Consider the following 17,630-nt stretch of genomic DNA (forward strand, 5'->3'; position numbering starts at 1 on the left):
TACCAGTTGACTGCCCTTTGTGGAAATTCGACTATTATATCGTAACGGCTCGATATTAATCGACCGATGACTTTACCAGTCGACTACTACATATTGGCTACGAACAGAAGCATTTTGTTCACTTTCAATCAACTGCGCAGTGTACCAGTCGACTGCTACAGTAACTGCTATAATACCGATTTGGCTACTATAACACCGGTTTGACTGGTACATTACCGATTTGATTGCTACAATACTCATTGACTGCTACAATTCTAGTTGATTGCTTTTCACAGTCATCGGGCACAGAAATATTTTGTACCCTGGCCCAGTTGATTGGTCCAGTTGTCAATCGATTGGTAAAATTCTAAACCTAGGATTTTATTCCAAGTATAATCTCTCATGCACTCGTCCTTGCCCACACAATTTTGACCTTGCCTTCTAGCCTCCTCCATTAACCTTACGTCCCTTGGAAGCATCACTGGAAATGTGGTACAGTCGTGCCATTTGGCATGGCTAGAACACGGTTCGACCGTGGAAGGGGGACACGGCCGTGTGTTTTCACACGGCCACTCCTTGGTTGACAGCTAATGGGAGGAACGATCGTGCCTTAAGGCAAGGCCTGCCCTTGCTTTGCCATGGGAGAGGGCGCACAACCATGTCAGGAAGCACGATCCATGTTGATGATCTTTACAAGTTGCTTCAATGAGTGTCTTTTGCTCTATTTTTGCTTTAAATTATGTCCTGTCAATCAAAACATAGAAAGAGCATATCTCTTAACAAAATGAATAGAAGTAAGATACAACTATAAAATAAGGTACAATAAATATAGATTATACTCATGAAATACAAGTAAATATGCGTCAAATAATACCTAAAACCCTATATAATACATGCATATCATACAATAAAATATAAGGGATTTTTAATTTGATCCTGTCTTTTCAAGATCAAGATCTAGTCATAGTCTCAATTTAAATTTCCAAAATGGATATAAACTGGATTAGTGCCTACAGTCCCACTGGGACTCATCCTCACTGAATCACTCACCTCCAGTGACTTACGTCACTTACCATTTGTAGTCTCTTGACTTGCCTCTTGACCCACCAGGTCATTTTTCCAATTGTCAGGTCTACATATCCAACTAGACTTCAACCAACTATAAGGTCCCGCATACCCAACCGAACTTCCTGCCAGATATCACGTCACTCCTTAACCTATCTAAACTTCCCACCCGTTATTAGGTCCAATAGACCTAACTAGATTTCAGCGTAATGTCAGGTCTTCCAGACTCGTCAAATCCTGCACACTTGGTAATAAAGTTAGATAACACAACATCTAAATTTAATCTATTTGTCATTCAACAAAGCCTAAGTTTAACCATTGATGCTAACTACACCAATAATTACAACTTGGGTGGTTGTTAATCTAAGGCAATGAAAAGCTCTAAAAATCTCCTTTGTTGAAGACGGAGAAGCCTCTTATAGTTATTGGATGCTCATAAATAGTTAAGAATTGAATATAAGAATTGTTAATTAATTTCTAACTCCAGGGGACTTTTTATAGCCTCCTAGAAAGAAGTTACCATTAGTTTTCATCGATTGGAGGCATCTCCAAAGAGATCCTGGGTGCCTCTAAGAAGATAGTGTTTATCCTCTACATGATAGAGTTTTATTATCACGCCCCAGAGGAGTCTCTGTCCGAAGAAATTTCGGCAGCATCTCCCCTGTACGGCGGACAATATGAAACTTTCTACATATCACATATACATCAGCCACAGGCGGCTGGAATGATAACAAAAAAATAAAGACAAACACCACGCAGTTAATAAAGATATCCAGCCTCTGGCTGTCACAACCACGCAGTTAATAATAGTAAACAACAACAATAGGACTCTGACTCGAAATCCACCCTACTCCACTACACTCGTAAAGCTTAAATCCAACGAACTCACCTCTTCTGCCGTCCAGGCAGGCATATAGTAGAATAAAAACCAAACCATCCAAAAGTCCATCAAACGGTAACAATCCGTACAATATCCATAGATAAAATCCAAAACAAAACTAAAACATAGTCTGATGGAAGAAAACCAAAATAAAGCAAATAACAACCTAGTAGAGAACTAGCTCTACGTGCAGATGGGGGGGCCAGCGACTGGAACTGCTCCGGACAGCCTCAACCCGAAAATATATCAACAATGGAGGCGGGTGAGTCCAACACTCAGCAGGTACAATAAAACAAATAACAGACAACACTAATCATGCGTACAGTCTCCTGAATATGAGGAGGATAAATGCAACTGAAATGAAATCGAAGATAATCGTACTGACCGGATCAAAGTATAAAGGTAACAGGTCGTCAGACCGAGTGAGTCATAATCCTGTATGCATGTCAATCAATGCATCCAAACAAATGCAGCATATAAGTGCAGCAATCACAAGCAAATAAAAATGCAATAAATGCATATGTCAACCCCATACTCTGAAATCAATGCTCCCGAGCAATGACAGAGTAAACGGGATGCCTCCTCTCCTGTGACCCCAAATCATAAATGGGGAGCTCAATGCTCTCATCTCCGGTACACGATGACGGGAGGATATCTCTGACTACCCATGAGTCGACCAACGGAGCCAAACAAAGTCCACCATCTGCCCACGCTGCTACCCTAAATGCCAACGGAGCCAAACAGAGCGAATCGCCGGCTACCACCCGAGTCACCGACCAACGGAGCTAAACAATGAACCGCCACACACTAGCCGATATACAAATCCATGGGTGATGTGTGCATTAGGCGATGAGCTCAACCAAAGTAGAGCCTACAATCGCACAGTATGCAATCATGATGCATGATACTGAACATGGCAATCTCATGAATAACATGGCATGATCCATATAAATAGATACAAAGTGTGTACCACAAGAAGACGTATCAAATAGAAGGTACACAAATCGAAGAGGGTATCAAATAAACCCTAGATCCAGAATATAACAGAGCATGTGGTTAGGTCACTACCTAAGGCATATGTGATCAGGTAGACAATATGCAGTGCAGAATAAATAAACAAACAACATGTACTAATCATGTAGTGACCAACCGAAATAAACAGGTAACACAATTACTGTTATATGTTAAACATATTATCATGCATATCAAAAGACATAAGTCAAAGTACCCGCCTCCAATAAAGTGGTCCAAATCCAATAATTGAGAAACACGTCTCGCGTCAAGCTCCTGTATCACCAATATTTAGTTTAGCAACTTCTATCACACATTAGTTAGCTAAACTAAATCCTAATCGAATTAAGAAATTCCAAATTAGATTAACTCAACATAATCCTACAACCATGAAATCCACAATTATACTCACAACCATGCATTTACCTTAATCCAAAACTCACCCAATTGCGTATGCCCGACTGTTGAGTCACTGTCGGAGACGCGTGCCTTGGTGATATAATGACCGGAACTAGAAGTTACTGCTGCGGAAATAAACAGTGACAGAATCCACTGTGATCAGCCAACAACTCAATGCAACATCCCCAAATTATATTCACATACCTACTCAAATCTGCCTCTCCTAACCAGTGCCCCTCGTTCCCTCTCTGTCGGTGGCTAATGGAAGAAGAAGCCGGCAGTGGAGAAAAGAACCAGGGCCCAGCGTCAACAATCAACCGATGGGGAAGAGGCTCGGTAGAATCCTGCGACCACAATGACCACAAACACAAGAAGCACCTCCGGCGATGAATGATGGCAGTCGAGTGATGATGGCCGACGATCAGGAGGTAGAACAGTCGGTCGGCCCTTGCTCTGCCGGAAGAAATAAAGAGAGGTGAAACATAAACTTGGTCGGCGCTAGGGCAGAAGAAGAAGAAAAGAAGAAGAGGGGAAATCAGGTTCGGTGAGGGAGAAGACGAGAAGATAAAGGGATTTGCCACAAACCCTAGGCCACGGCTGAGGAGAGGGAAAACTGTCGCGGCGACGGCGCTGGGAACTCCACGGCAAGGCTAGGGCAGAGGATGCTGTCCTCGTGAGGGGCAAGGGATGAGGAAGAAGAAGAGAGAACCGCCGAGTAGCCGGCGGTTAGGGCTCTTGGCGTCGGGTTCGGGAGTGAGGGAGAGAAGAGGCGCGCGGAGATGTTTCGGCGAGAAAGAAAACAGAATAAGAAATAAGAAAAAGAGAAAAAGAATTTAAAAGGAAAAGGAAAAATCAACTTTTCCTCATTTAAACGGGGTAACCTAAACAGGCTTTTCCGGACCCCGTTCTTATCCCCGTCAACTCGTCCGTACGAGCTCCGAAAAATTCCCAAAAAATGTCCAAAATTCTGAAAAATTCCTTTATTAAGATTCGCCTATTTTCCGGTATTTTACATTCTCCCCCACTAATAAAAATTTGGTCCCCAAATTTCATTATTTACCATCAGGAAATACTAATAACAGATAATAATAACAAATGCTGAACGGTAAATAAACTCACATACCACAAGTGAAAAGATGGGGTATCGAGCTCGGATCGTATCCTCGAGCTCCCAAGTAACTTCCTCATCCGAATGATGCTGCCATCCGACTTTAACCAGCCGGATAGTCTTGTTCCGCAACTGACGCTCTTTCCGCAGGCTGAACTGGAACTGGAATATCTGTCAGCACATGCGTCGGGTCGGGCACGTATCTCATCAGCATGGATACGTGGAATACATCGTGCACGCCAATCAAGGACGGCGATACTACCAACTAGTGAGCTACTGCTCCAATCCTTTCTAAGATCTAGAAAGGTCCAATGTATCACAGAGCTAGCTTACCTCTGAGGTCAATCTCTTCACCCCTTTCTTGGGTGAAACTCGCAAAATTACCTGGTCACAAATGGAGAACTCTAAGAGTCTCCCACTCCGGTCAGCGTAACTCTTCTAGCAGTCATATGCCTCTAACATCTTCTGTCCGATAGTATGGACCACTTTGCCTCACGTTGAGCTCTATGAGGTCCCAACAACTGGGCCTCTCGGATTCTCGTCCTGATTAACGACTGAGCAACTATGGTAACAAGAATACCCTGCTCTGTCTGTCCCTGCTCCTCAGAAATCCTGAATCACCTCTGTGACCCCAACTCGGTGGCAAGCTAAAGTCCCTCTAGACCTCTAGCTAAGTGCATCGGTAACCACATTAGCTTTTCCCAGGTGATAGCTAATGGTACAATCATAATCCTTCAAGAACTCCATCTATCTCCTCGGTCGAAGATTAAGTTCCTTCTGAGTGAACAGATATTTGAGATTCCGATGGTCAGTGAGAATCTCAATGTAATATCATACAGGTACTGCCGCCAAATCTTCAGGGCAAAAATAACAGCGGCCATTTACAGATCATGTACAGGGTAGACCTTCTCATGCTCCTTCAACCGACGAGAATCATAAGAGACTAACATATCGTGCTGCATCAGAACAGCGCTCAAATCCTGAATAGATGCGTTGGTGTAGAGGACATATCCGTCCTCTCCAGAAGGTAAAAACCAAAAATCGAAGCCGACACTAGTCTCCGCTTCAGCTCCTAAAAGCTGGTCTTGCAATCCTCAGTCCGAGTAAACTTCACGCCTTTCATGGTCACGCGTGAAAGTAGCATAGCTATGCGGAAGAAACCCTCGACGAAAGGTCTGTAATATCCTGCGAGTCACAAAAGACTGCGGATCTCCTACACTGACTTCGGCTGCTCCCAACGGTAACAACCTCTATCTCCTGTGGAACCACGGTATACTTCTACTGGTGACCGTGTGTTCCAAACATCATAACAAAAGACAATCCAAACCAGCACTACTGATAATCACATATAGATGTTCTCGTCGAATCATCTCTAGATCTATGCAAAGATAGTGTACGTGACTCACCTCGGATCCGTAATAAACCACAACATCGTCCACAAAGATAATGGACACCTATCCAAACATCCTCGACATACCAGGATTATCGAGTCCCTGAAAACATCTAAGGCACTGTAAGCCTATATGGCAAAAACCAATACACATAATGTCTGTATCACAGACATTCCTATTCATAAGATCTCCAATAATAAATCGAAAAATCTGATCATCAATAACATAAATCACCAAAGAATAGATCCTCCAGGGTGAGAGCAACGCTCCATCACAGGAAATACTACATATGTGGGAGCAACGCTCTACCCTCAATATGTGGGAGCAACACTCCACCACAAATAATCAAATATGTATCTGCAATAAATATAGGAGCAATGCTCCGCTACCAGCAATCCGTGATATGTGGGAGCAACGCTCCACCACAAAACAATACCTAAGTACCCCAAGGCACCTAACTATCCAGCTAGAGACTGTACAAGATCTCTCTACCACAATTCGCTGTGGTTATCCTAGGATATAACAACCTAGTAACTAATCAAATTCATCATCAACTCTATCAGCATCCTAGTGAGTCATCCACTGATAGGAAAATTAGTTGATGGGTTAATTCAACAAATGACATAATGCAGTCACTCCACATTCTGCATTCAGTATAAGTAGAATCATCATACTGCTACCAATGTATACACCTAGCACTCATGCTCACACAACATATGTATGATCAACAAAATCCTCCAATTATTATACACCAATCATATTCACAACTCAGGTATATTCAGTATGATACCTCCAACAATACATACCGAACACGTGTGCAAAATCAATGTAGGTAAAATCAACAATACACCTCAAACAACACTCACATAACATATAGTATAACCAACATATACTTCCAATAAAACCTACTAAACCCAGGTGCACTCATAAAATCAAACATAATCAAAAGATACCTCAGATACCACACCAAACACATATGTACATATCACAACTCAGATTAAATCGACAAAATGCCTCCAACAAAACACCACCGATGTACATATACTACATCTCGGATTTAATCAACAAGATATCTTCAATAATACCTCCAGATACATACACCCAACTACATATCTATGATTCACAAGGAACCTTCAAACCATATCAGAACATGGATACATATACTACTTACAAATGGACAGTCCACCCAGGACTCTTACAACACATAACAATCATCATATACGTGCAATATAGACATGCAAAATCAGCATACCAGCTCAATCAAAGAGACCAACCTTATGCTACCAACACTCATGGGTTACGGGTATATCTAAACAAAATTCATGCATATGTATCAAGCATGAATACATCAATCAAAAGCAACTCAAAATGGAGCAGCCTAATCATCCAGTAACAACCCTGCTCTAAGTTCAAAGGAACTAGTATCGGACAAGAAAAATATACACAGCCGTGGTATAACATTGCAAGTCAATGTCATACCCTACCAAGACTATATCAAATGGGAAAAATTTTATCATCATAAATCCAAATGTACTCTTCCAGTATACACTAGTAACAATTGTATCCCATAAGTGTTAAGCAATTAGCTCTACACTTCCTTACATCAGCGGGGTCACATCCCAAACACCCTCTAAATTAACCCACCAGGTATATACAATCCACGGTCAAAATCTTCATAGAATAGGATACATCGATCCTTTATAACTTATCCAAGCCGATAATGATATATGGCTAAATCAGTCATTTTCACATCAGTACAAAACATGTACTCAAATGTGCTCTAGATACATAACTAAGCACAAATAACCTAAAGGTTCAAACCTCTAAAAATAGAGTATGACAATCCACTACTGATCAACCAACAAAACTAAATCATTCATTTACTAACTAATCAAGAATACCTTAATCCTCCACAAGCAACTAAGGTATATCCAACCACATATGTGTACGACCCAAAGAAAAAGTCAAAATTTAAGAACATCACGACACTCTCATTTTCATCCTCAAAAACATCAGCCCACATAATATCAGATGAATAAGTCTCTACTCCCCATGAGGGCAAGTTAGTATTCAAAACATCAATCATTATTTATCCACATAGTCCAATTTCAGAGGAAGCATATATCAATTTTTTTTTTTTTATATATCCTGTTAACTATCCATAACCAACCAGGTTTATTAAAATCTCATAGGCACATTCAACCGTAAAACTCTCCAGCATCCAATTTATAATCTGATCACCAACCATAATCATCAAACCTGTGAATATCATAAATGACACTCACTATGTCACCATCAATGACAACCCAAATATAAATCATCAAAATAGTTATCCACTAATAGATCATCAAAACAAATATCTAGTATTTGATCATCAGACAACCACATAACATTTATCCTCTTAAATCATTAGAAATTAACATATCACAATACCTGATCTCACAATATCCCTCAACCTCAAACCATTCTCATCAATGATCAAACATGATAACTCCCCAATGACCAATTTCCATCAGATCGAGTACCCTAATATCCAAAAGATATGAGTATAAAAACTCTATTGGCTAAGTCAACATGAATATGTAGGTACCATCCACTATACAGCTAATAATAGCAGAGGCTGGTATGTGCCTCCATCTCCTACTAGTAGTAACAGAAGCTAAAACTACTGATGGTATGATGTGAAAAATCACCAGAGACTATAATCCTTGATCTCTATTAAGGTCAACCATGCTCAATGGCTAACCCATCACATGTAATATGGGCTATAGCAATCAGACAGGTACTAAAGATAAAGTGCTAATACATGCCATAACTATCATAAAATAAACATCATACCTATTTGCCGTCTGGAGATGTTCCATCGCTGTCCAGTCCCCAACTTCTGACCTCAAAATTCCGAACGAGAAAATCGCCGGAAATCCATATAAATCCGAAACGGAAATCCAAACCCAATCGTAATGGAAAAATCCATGTCACTCAAACAACTACCCAGTTTGACTCGCAAACTTGGGCTAATCCAAAAATCCAGAATACCCAAAAAAAAACAGGTATCCGATAAATCACCAGAACACCAAAAGCAGGTATCATAACCCGCTCTGATACCAAATAAATTGGTATCAGATAAATCTCAAAAATCCAACACACGGAAATCCAACAAGTATCGCCAACTTTGGCGCTCTGATACCAAATAAATTGGTATCAGGTTATCCCAAATGTCCACAATACGAAATCAAAGAATCGTAAAACTTATGCTTTGATACCAAATAAATTGGTATCAGATAAATCAACGAAAATCCAAAACACATAGCAAGTATCGTATACCTGCTCTGATACCACTAAATTGTCACGCCCCAGAGGAGTCTCGGCAGCATCTCCCCTGTACGGCGGACAATATGAAACTTTCTACATATCACATATACATCAGCCACAGGCGGCTGGAATGATAACAAAAAAAATAAAGACAAACACCACGCAGTTAATAAAGATATCCAGCCTCTGGCTGTCACAACCACGCAGTTAATAATAGTAAACAACAACAATAGGACTCTGACTCGAAATCCACCCTACTCCACTACACTCGTAAAGCTCAAATCCAACGAACTCACCTCTTCTGCCGTCCAGGCAGGCATATAGTAGAATAAAAACCAAACCATCCAAAAGTCCATCAAACGGTAACAATCCGTACAATATCCATAGATAAAATCCAAAACAAAACTAAAACATAGTCTGATGGAAGAAAAACCAAAATAAAGCAAATAACAACCTAGTAGAGAACTAGCTCTACGTGCAGATGGGGGCCAGCCAGCCTCAACCTGAAAATATATCAACAATGGAGGCGGGTGAGTCCAACACTCAGCAGGTACAACTGATATGCATAATAAAACAAATAACAGACAACACTAATCATGCGTACAGTCTCCTGAATATGAGGAGGATAAATGCAACTGAAATGAAATCAGAAGATAACTGTACTAACCGGAATCAAAGTATAAAGGTAACAAGTCGTCGGACCGAGTGAGTCATAATCCTGTATGCATGTCAATCAATGCATCCAAACAAATGCAGCATATAAGTGCAGCAATCACAAGCAAATAAAAATGCAATAAATGCATATGTAAACCCCATACTCTGAAATCAATGCTCCTGAGCAATGACAGAGTAAACGGGATGCTGTCGGAGTACTCCTGTCCTGTGACCCCAAATCATAAATGGGGGAGCTCAATGCTCTCATCTCCCAGTACACGATGACGGGGAGGATATCTCTGCCGGCTACCACGCTGAGTCTCCTGACCAACGGAGCCAAACAAAGTCCACCATCTGCCGGCTACCACGCTGCTACCCTAAATGCCAACGGAGCCAAACAGAGCGGAACTGACTGCCGGCTACCACGCTGAGTCGCCTGACCAACGGAGCCAAACAGCAGAACCGCCACACACCAGCCAGATATACAAATCCATGGGTGATGTGTGCAGTACATGTAACTGGCGATGAGCTCAACCAAAGTAGAGCCGACAATCGCACAGTATGCAATCATGATGCATGATACTGAACATGGCAATCTCATGAATAACATGGCATGATCCATATAAATAGATACAAAGTGTGTACCACAAGAAGACGTATCAAATAGAAGGTACACAAATCGAAGAGGGTATCAAATAAACCCTAGATCCAGAATATAACAGAGCATGTGGTTAGGTCACTACCTAAGGCATATGTGATCAGGTAGACAATATGCAGTGCAGAATAAATAAACAAACAACATGTACTAATCATGTAGTGACCAACCGAAATAAACAGGTAACACAATTACTGTTATATGTTAAACATATTATCATGTATATCAAAAGACATAAGTCAAAGTACCCGCCTCCAATAAAGTGGTCCAAATCCAATAATTGAGAAACACGTCTCGCGTCAAGCTCCTGTATCACCAATATTTAGTTTAGCAACTTCTATCACACATTAGTTAGCTAAACTAAATCCTAATCGAATTAAGAAATTCCAAATTAGATTAACTCAACATAATCCTACAACCATGAAATCCACAATTATACTCACAACCATGCATTTACCTTAATCCAAAACTCACCCAATTGCGTATGCCCGACTGTTGAGTCACTGTCGGAGACGCGTGCCTTGGTGATATAATGACCGGAACTAGAAGTTACTGCTGCGGAAATAAACAGTGACAGAATCCACTGTGATCAGCCAACAACTCAATGCAACATCCCCAAATTATATTCACATACCTACTCAAATCTGCCTCTCCTAACCAGTGCCCCTCGTTCCCTCTCTGTCGGTGGCTAATGGAAGAAGAAGCCGGCAGTGGAGAAAAGAACCAGGGCCCAGCGTCAACAATCAACCGATGGGGAAGAGGCTCGGTAGAATCCTGCGACCACAATGACCACAAACACAAGAAGCACCTCCGGCGATGAATGATGGCAGTCGAGTGATGATGGCCGACGATCAGGAGGTAGAACAGTCGGTCGGCCCTTGCTCTGCCGGAAGAAATAAAGAGAGGTGAAACATAAACTTGGTCGGCGCTAGGGCAGAAGAAGAAGAAAAGAAGAAGAGGGGAAATCAGGTTCGGTGAGGGAGAAGACGAGAAGATAAAGGGATTTGCCACAAACCCTAGGCCACGGCTGAGGAGAGGGAAAACTGTCGCGGCGACGGCGCTGGGAACTCCACGGCAAGGCTAGGGCAGAGGATGCTGTCCTCGTGAGGGGCAAGGGATGAGGAAGAAGAAGAGAGAACCGCCGAGTAGCCGGCGGTTAGGGCTCTTGGCGTCGGGTTCGGGAGTGAGGGAGAGAAGAGGCGCGCGGAGATGTTTCGGCGAGAAAGAAAACAGAATAAGAAATAAGAAAAAGAGAAAAAGAATTTAAAAGGAAAAGGAAAAATCAACTTTTCCTCATTTAAACGGGGTAACCTAAACAGGCTTTTCCGGACCCCGTTCTTATCCCCGTCAACTCGTCCGTACGAGCTCCGAAAAATTCCCGAAAAATGTCCAAAATTTTGAAAAATTCCTTTATTAAGATTCGCCTATTTTCCGGTATTTTACATTTATCCTCTTCCAACGATAGTTTAACGACTATTAGAGGTGTCTCCAAGGGGGGTGTGAGGGTGCCTCCAACCATCACTACAACAAAAATGTTAAAAGACGACACCACAAAGACAACGATTTTAAGAGAAACCGTTGCGAATTTATGACAGATAGGGACGGAGAGATCAACAAAGATGGACAAGAACAAAGATGAAAAACAAGACACAAACCTAAAAATCAAGGAGCCAAGGCTCTGATACCAAATGATAAAGAACGTTGTAAATGTATCGGCTTGAAATTCAGCTTGGGGAAGGGTATTGACGCCACACTCAAGCAAGATGAGAAGGTGAGTAATAAGTCATGGGGTTTGATCGCCACAAGTTGCCTTGATAAGATCGGAATTAGTTCTTTGCCTAAGAACTAGAAGGAAGCTCTCACCAAAGAGAAACTAAAATTTTCATTCAAACTTACTTGCTTTTCCATACAAGAGTTCTCCTATTTAACATCCCTTAACATCCACTATGCACTAATTATGCAATAAATATCATGCTTGCATGCATGGTATTTATTATCCGCTAATGCAACGACTAATCCCTAATACTAGCTTAATGCAACTATGCATGCATGATATTTATTATACTAGCTTAGGAACTCTAAAAAATGCATTAAAACCCCCACAAAGGACATCAAAAGTCACTTTAGAAAAAACCCTCCAAAAATACATACGAAAATGGTCCTCATGTTGGTCCAATTTCACTTTCAATTTGAAGGAATGTGATCCATTTAGTTGTTGCCTCCATTGTGCATTGATCCTCCTTTTCCTTGAGCCCCATTATTAAGCCTTCCAAAGCTTGCTTCATTCTCTTAGTCTTGGACCTCGTCATGGGTCCCCCAATTCCCTTCAATGCCTCTTCTTGGCCCACATCATTCCCTCCTTCTTTAGGTGAATTCATCCTCGAATTTAGGTCATCATCACCTACATCAAAAGGACTCAAATCAGCCACATTAAATGTTGCACTAACACCATGCTCACCGGGTAAATCAATTTTGTAAGCATTGTCATTAATTCTTTCCAACACTTGGAATGGTCCATCTCCTCTTGGTTGAAGTTTTGATTTCCTTTGGGTAGGAAACTGTTCCTTCCTCATATAAAGCCACACCCAATCACCAGGTTCAAGGATAACTCTTTTTCTCCCTTTATTGGCTCGATTTGTATATTGCTCCATTTTCTTCTCAATTTGAGCTTTAACTTGCTCATGAAGCTTCTTCACATATTCTGCCTTTGTTTTGCCATCCTTGTGAACTAAAGAAGAAGTGTTAGGTAAAGGAAGCAAATCAAGAGGTGTTAGTGGATTGAACCCATAAACAATCTCAAAAGGAGAAAATTGAGTAGTAGAATGGACCACCCTATTATAAGCAAATTCAACATGAGGTAAACATTCTTCCCAAGATTTAATGTTCTTCTTAATAATTGCTCTAAGAAGAGTGGAAAATGTCCTATTTACCACCTCAGTCTGGCCGTCAGTTTGTGGGTGGCATGTGGTGGAGAAAAGAAGCTTTGTTCCTAGCTTATTCAATAAGGTCCTCCAAAATGGCTTAAAAATTTGGTGTCATGATCTGAAACAATGCTCCTAGGCATGCCATGAAGTCTTACCACCTCTTTGAAAAATAAATCTACCACATAAGTTGCATCATCCACTTTGTGACAAGGTATGAAGTGTGTCATCTTGGAAAATCTATCAACTACTACAAAAATGGAGTCCTTACCTTTTTTTAGTACGTGGTAGCCCTAAAACAAAATCCATAGACAAGTCAGTTCAAGGAAAATTAGGAATAGGCAAAGGCATATAAAGTCCATGAGGTAATGTTTTAGATTTTGCTTTTTTACACACAATGCACTGTGCACAAAATTTCTGCACATCATGTTTCATGTGTGACCAATGAAAATGTTCAAGCAACATGTCTAAGGTCTTTTGAACCCCAAAGTGTCCCATTAAACCCCCGTCATGTGCTTCCCTAACTAGTAATTTACCCATAGATCCTCTAGGCACGCAAAGTATATTGTTCTTAAACAAGTAGTTGTCATGCCTAACAAACTCATTTTATGATTTCTTTTCACATGTAGCATATAATTGGGAAAACTCATTATCATGTACATACAATTCCTTAATATGTTCAAAGTCAAGTAATTTAGTTTCAAGTGTAGTTAACAAGTTATACCTACTTGAAAGTGCATCTGCTACAACATTTACCTTTCCTTGCTTATGCTTAATCACATAAAGAAATTGTTCAAGAAATTTGACCCATTTGGCATGCCTTTTGTTGAGCTTCCCTTGCCCTTTCAAATACTTCAAAGATTCATGATCACTATGAATAACAAATTCTTTAGGCAAAAGATAATGATGCCATGTTTGCAATGCTCTAATAAGTGCATACAATTTTATATTATAAGTGGAATAGTTGAGAGTGACGCCACTTAGTTTCTCACTAAAATATGCAATGGGATGACCATCTTGAAGTAAAACAACCCCAATACCCACATGAGATGCATCACATTCAATTTCAAATGATTTGGAAAAACCAGGTAAAACAAGAATGAGTGCATGTGTAAGTTTATCCTTAAGTGTTTGAAATGCATTTTCTTGATTCTCCCCCCATCTAAAACCCATGTTTTTCTTAACAATTTCATTTAGAGGTGCTGCCACTGTGCTGAAGTCCTTCACAAACCTCCTATAGAAACTTGTCAACCCATGGAAGCTCCTAACCTCACTCACAGTTTTAGGAGTTGGCCAATCTCTAATGGCCTTAACTTTCCTTTCATCAACCTGCACTCCTTTAGAACTTATGACAAAACCAAGAAAAAATACATGATTAGTGCAAAAAGAACACTTTTCCAAGTTAGCATATAGTTTTTCCTTTCTAAGGACATGCAAGATAGATTGGAGATGTGCAATATGCTCAACAAAACTCTTGGAATATACCAAAATATCATCAAAGTATACTACCACAAATTTTCCAAGAAATTCTCATAAGACATGGTTCGTAAGCCTCATAAAAGTGCTTGGTACATAGTTAACCCAAAAGGCATTACCAACCATTTGTACAATCCATATTTGGTTTTGAAGTTGTTTTCCATTCATCCCCTTTCCTTATCCTAATTTGATGGTACCCACTTTTCAAATCAATTTTAGAAAAGAAGCAAGCACCATGCAATTCATCAAGTCTAGGGATAGGATGTCTATACCGAATTTTGATGTTGGGCACCAAAAATACGGGTACAGCACAAGGACTTAAACTTTCTCTAACCCATCCTTTTTGCAATAACTCTTCCACTTGATTTTGTATCTCCTTTATTTCTTGAGGGTTGCTCTTATAAGCTGACCTATTGGGCAAAGAAGTGCCAGGAATAAGATCTATTTGGTGTTAATCCCCCTCATTGGAGGCAAACCGTGAGGTACTTCCTTGGGGAACACATCCTCAAAATTCTGCAAAATAACAATAACATCACTAGGCAATGAGTTAGTATTAGATTCCAAGCAAGTTTCCTTGCACAAAAGAAGAAATATAGGCTACCTTGTTAAATAAGCTTTCTTCGTCTCACTTCCTCTTGTAAACAAATTTTCTATTTTTCTCTCTTTCTTTTCCTCATTCTCCCTTTTCTTTTGAATTTTGTCCTCAAAATCAAGTATTTTCTTTTTCACACACTCTTTCTTTTTCTTAAGCTCTTGCTATTCTTTTTCTCTTTTCTCTCACATTTTTATTTGATCCTCACAAACCTCCCTATGTGATAACGGTACAAGTGTGACTTTGTGAGAATTGTGGACAAAAGAGAACTTGTTGGAGAATCCATCATGGTGAGCTCGCCTATCAAACTGCCAAGGTCTTCCAAGAAGAATGTGGCTTGCCTCCATAGGCACAATATCACATAGAACTTGATCTTCATATTTGCCAATGGAGAAATTAATCAACACTTACTGGTTCACTACCAATTCACCACTATTACTTAGTCATTGGAGTTTATATGGTTTTTCATGTGGTATAGTCTTGAGGTTGAGTTTGGTAACCAACCTAGTGCTTGCCACATTGGTACAACTTCCACCATCAATGATCATAGAGCATGTCTTACCTTGAATAAGGTAGCGGGTATGAAAAATATTTTCTCTTTGGTCCTCCTCATGCTCCTTGGCTTGGCTTCCCAATAATCTCCTAACCACCAAGAGAGATCTCCATCTTGCGCATAGGCTGCTCCATCATTTTCCTCATCGCTTAAGGAAGAGGAATGAGAAGAAATTTCTTCACTAGAGATACTCCCATTATCCCTCACCACCATAGTCTTCTTATTAGGGCATTCGGATGCAATATGACATTTTCCCAAACATCTAAAACACTTGATATCCCTACTCTTAGAAGTGGAAGAAGAGGTAGTAGGAATAGGCTTCTTAGTGCTTGCTGCCTCATTAGAATTTGAAGAAGAACCCTCCTTCTTTGTCTTGTCCTTCCAACTTGAAGAGTAGTTTGGAGAAGAGGATTTCTTCATAACGTCTTTTCTCTTTAATTGTTGTTCTATTTTCATTGCTTGATGTACTAATTCGTCAAGCTCCACATGATGTTGTAACTCCACAATGTCTCCAATATCTCGGTTTAGGCCATGGAGAAATCGAGCCATGGTAGCTTCCCTATCCTCCACAATATTGACTCTAATCAAAGCCACCTCCATCTCCTTGTAGTAATCATCCACACTCCTACTCCCTTGGGTGAGTTTTTGCAATTTGTTGTGCAATTCCCTGTGATAGTGGGAAGGCACAAATCTCCTTCTCATCAAAGTCTTCATTTCGTCCCAAGTGTTGATAGGATGCTCTTCATACCTTCTTCTCTCCTTTTGCAATTGATCCCACCAAATTAAGGCATAATCGGTGAACTCAAGGGCAGCTACCTTTACTTTTTTGCATCATTATAATTGTGGCATGAGAAGATTTGCTCTATTTTCATCTCCCACTCAAGATATGCTTCGAGGTCATTCCTCCCGTGGAAGGAAGGTATCTGGACTTTCACGCCTCCTAGATCATCTTCTCATATATGGTCTCTACCTCCTCTCTCACGTCTTCTTCCCCCTTCATGCCTCCTTCTTTCTCTTGGTGAATCATAGAATGGATCACTTTGACGAGATTCTTCATGATTAGAATTACCCCCACGGTTGGAAACTTTTTCTCCTTCAAGTCGGTCCATCCTTTCGTGTATTTCTTCAAGTTGTCTTTAAAGCATTCTCTCAAATTGTCGAATAAGTGCCTCCATTTGAAGCCTATTAAGATCTCGCCTAGGGGAATGAGGTGATTTTTCCCCACTCATGCTTGCAAAAAAAAAAAAAGAAAAAAAAGAAGATGACAAGGAAAATTACAAAAGAAATGTTAGACGGACCTCACCACTCTACTCACGTGGTTGCACTCAAATTTATTCACTCAGCTTCCTTTATAAGCTCTTAAGGAAAGAACCTTATCAATATCTTTCTCAAGACAACAAGTAAACAATCAAGTGAACAAGAAACCAACAAGAGAAATAAACGGATAAAATGAGAAATTCAGTAACGATCAAGAGCAATGAAAGGAATATCTTTGAATTCAGATTTCACAAAGAAAAAATATTGAGTCCTTTCAATTTACAAATCCTCTTTTTTTTTTTCAAAAAGAAACCAATGACTCTAATGATTCCTTTTTCTTCTTTTTTTTTTCCGAATTTTCCTTTGTTTTTTTTTTT

General features: G+C 40.3%; 2 protein-coding genes across 2 annotated transcripts; both read right to left on the bottom strand.

Moving 5' to 3' along the window:
* Positions 1-3,152: 3,152 nt before the first annotated feature.
* On the bottom strand, positions 3,153-4,673 carry LOC121994852. The gene is made up of 4 exons (XM_042548752.1): positions 4,663-4,673; positions 3,543-3,787; positions 3,379-3,459; positions 3,153-3,211 (listed from the first exon to the last, which is right to left on the bottom strand). The coding sequence occupies exons 1-4, from the start codon at positions 4,671-4,673 to the stop codon at positions 3,204-3,206; spliced, it is 345 nt and encodes a 114-aa protein (XP_042404686.1). The 3' UTR covers positions 3,153-3,203.
* A 6,029-nt stretch (positions 4,674-10,702) lies between these two features.
* LOC121994853 lies at positions 10,703-12,906 on the bottom strand. Its single transcript, XM_042548753.1, has 4 exons — positions 12,902-12,906; positions 11,093-11,337; positions 10,929-11,009; positions 10,703-10,761 (listed from the first exon to the last, which is right to left on the bottom strand). The coding sequence occupies exons 1-4, from the start codon at positions 12,904-12,906 to the stop codon at positions 10,754-10,756; spliced, it is 339 nt and encodes a 112-aa protein (XP_042404687.1). The 3' UTR covers positions 10,703-10,753.
* Positions 12,907-17,630: the final 4,724 nt, after the last annotated feature.

The sequence above is a fragment of the Zingiber officinale genome, chromosome 6A (assembly GCF_018446385.1).
Source record: "Zingiber officinale cultivar Zhangliang chromosome 6A, Zo_v1.1, whole genome shotgun sequence".
In the NCBI taxonomy this organism is placed as follows: domain Eukaryota; kingdom Viridiplantae; phylum Streptophyta; class Magnoliopsida; order Zingiberales; family Zingiberaceae; genus Zingiber; species Zingiber officinale.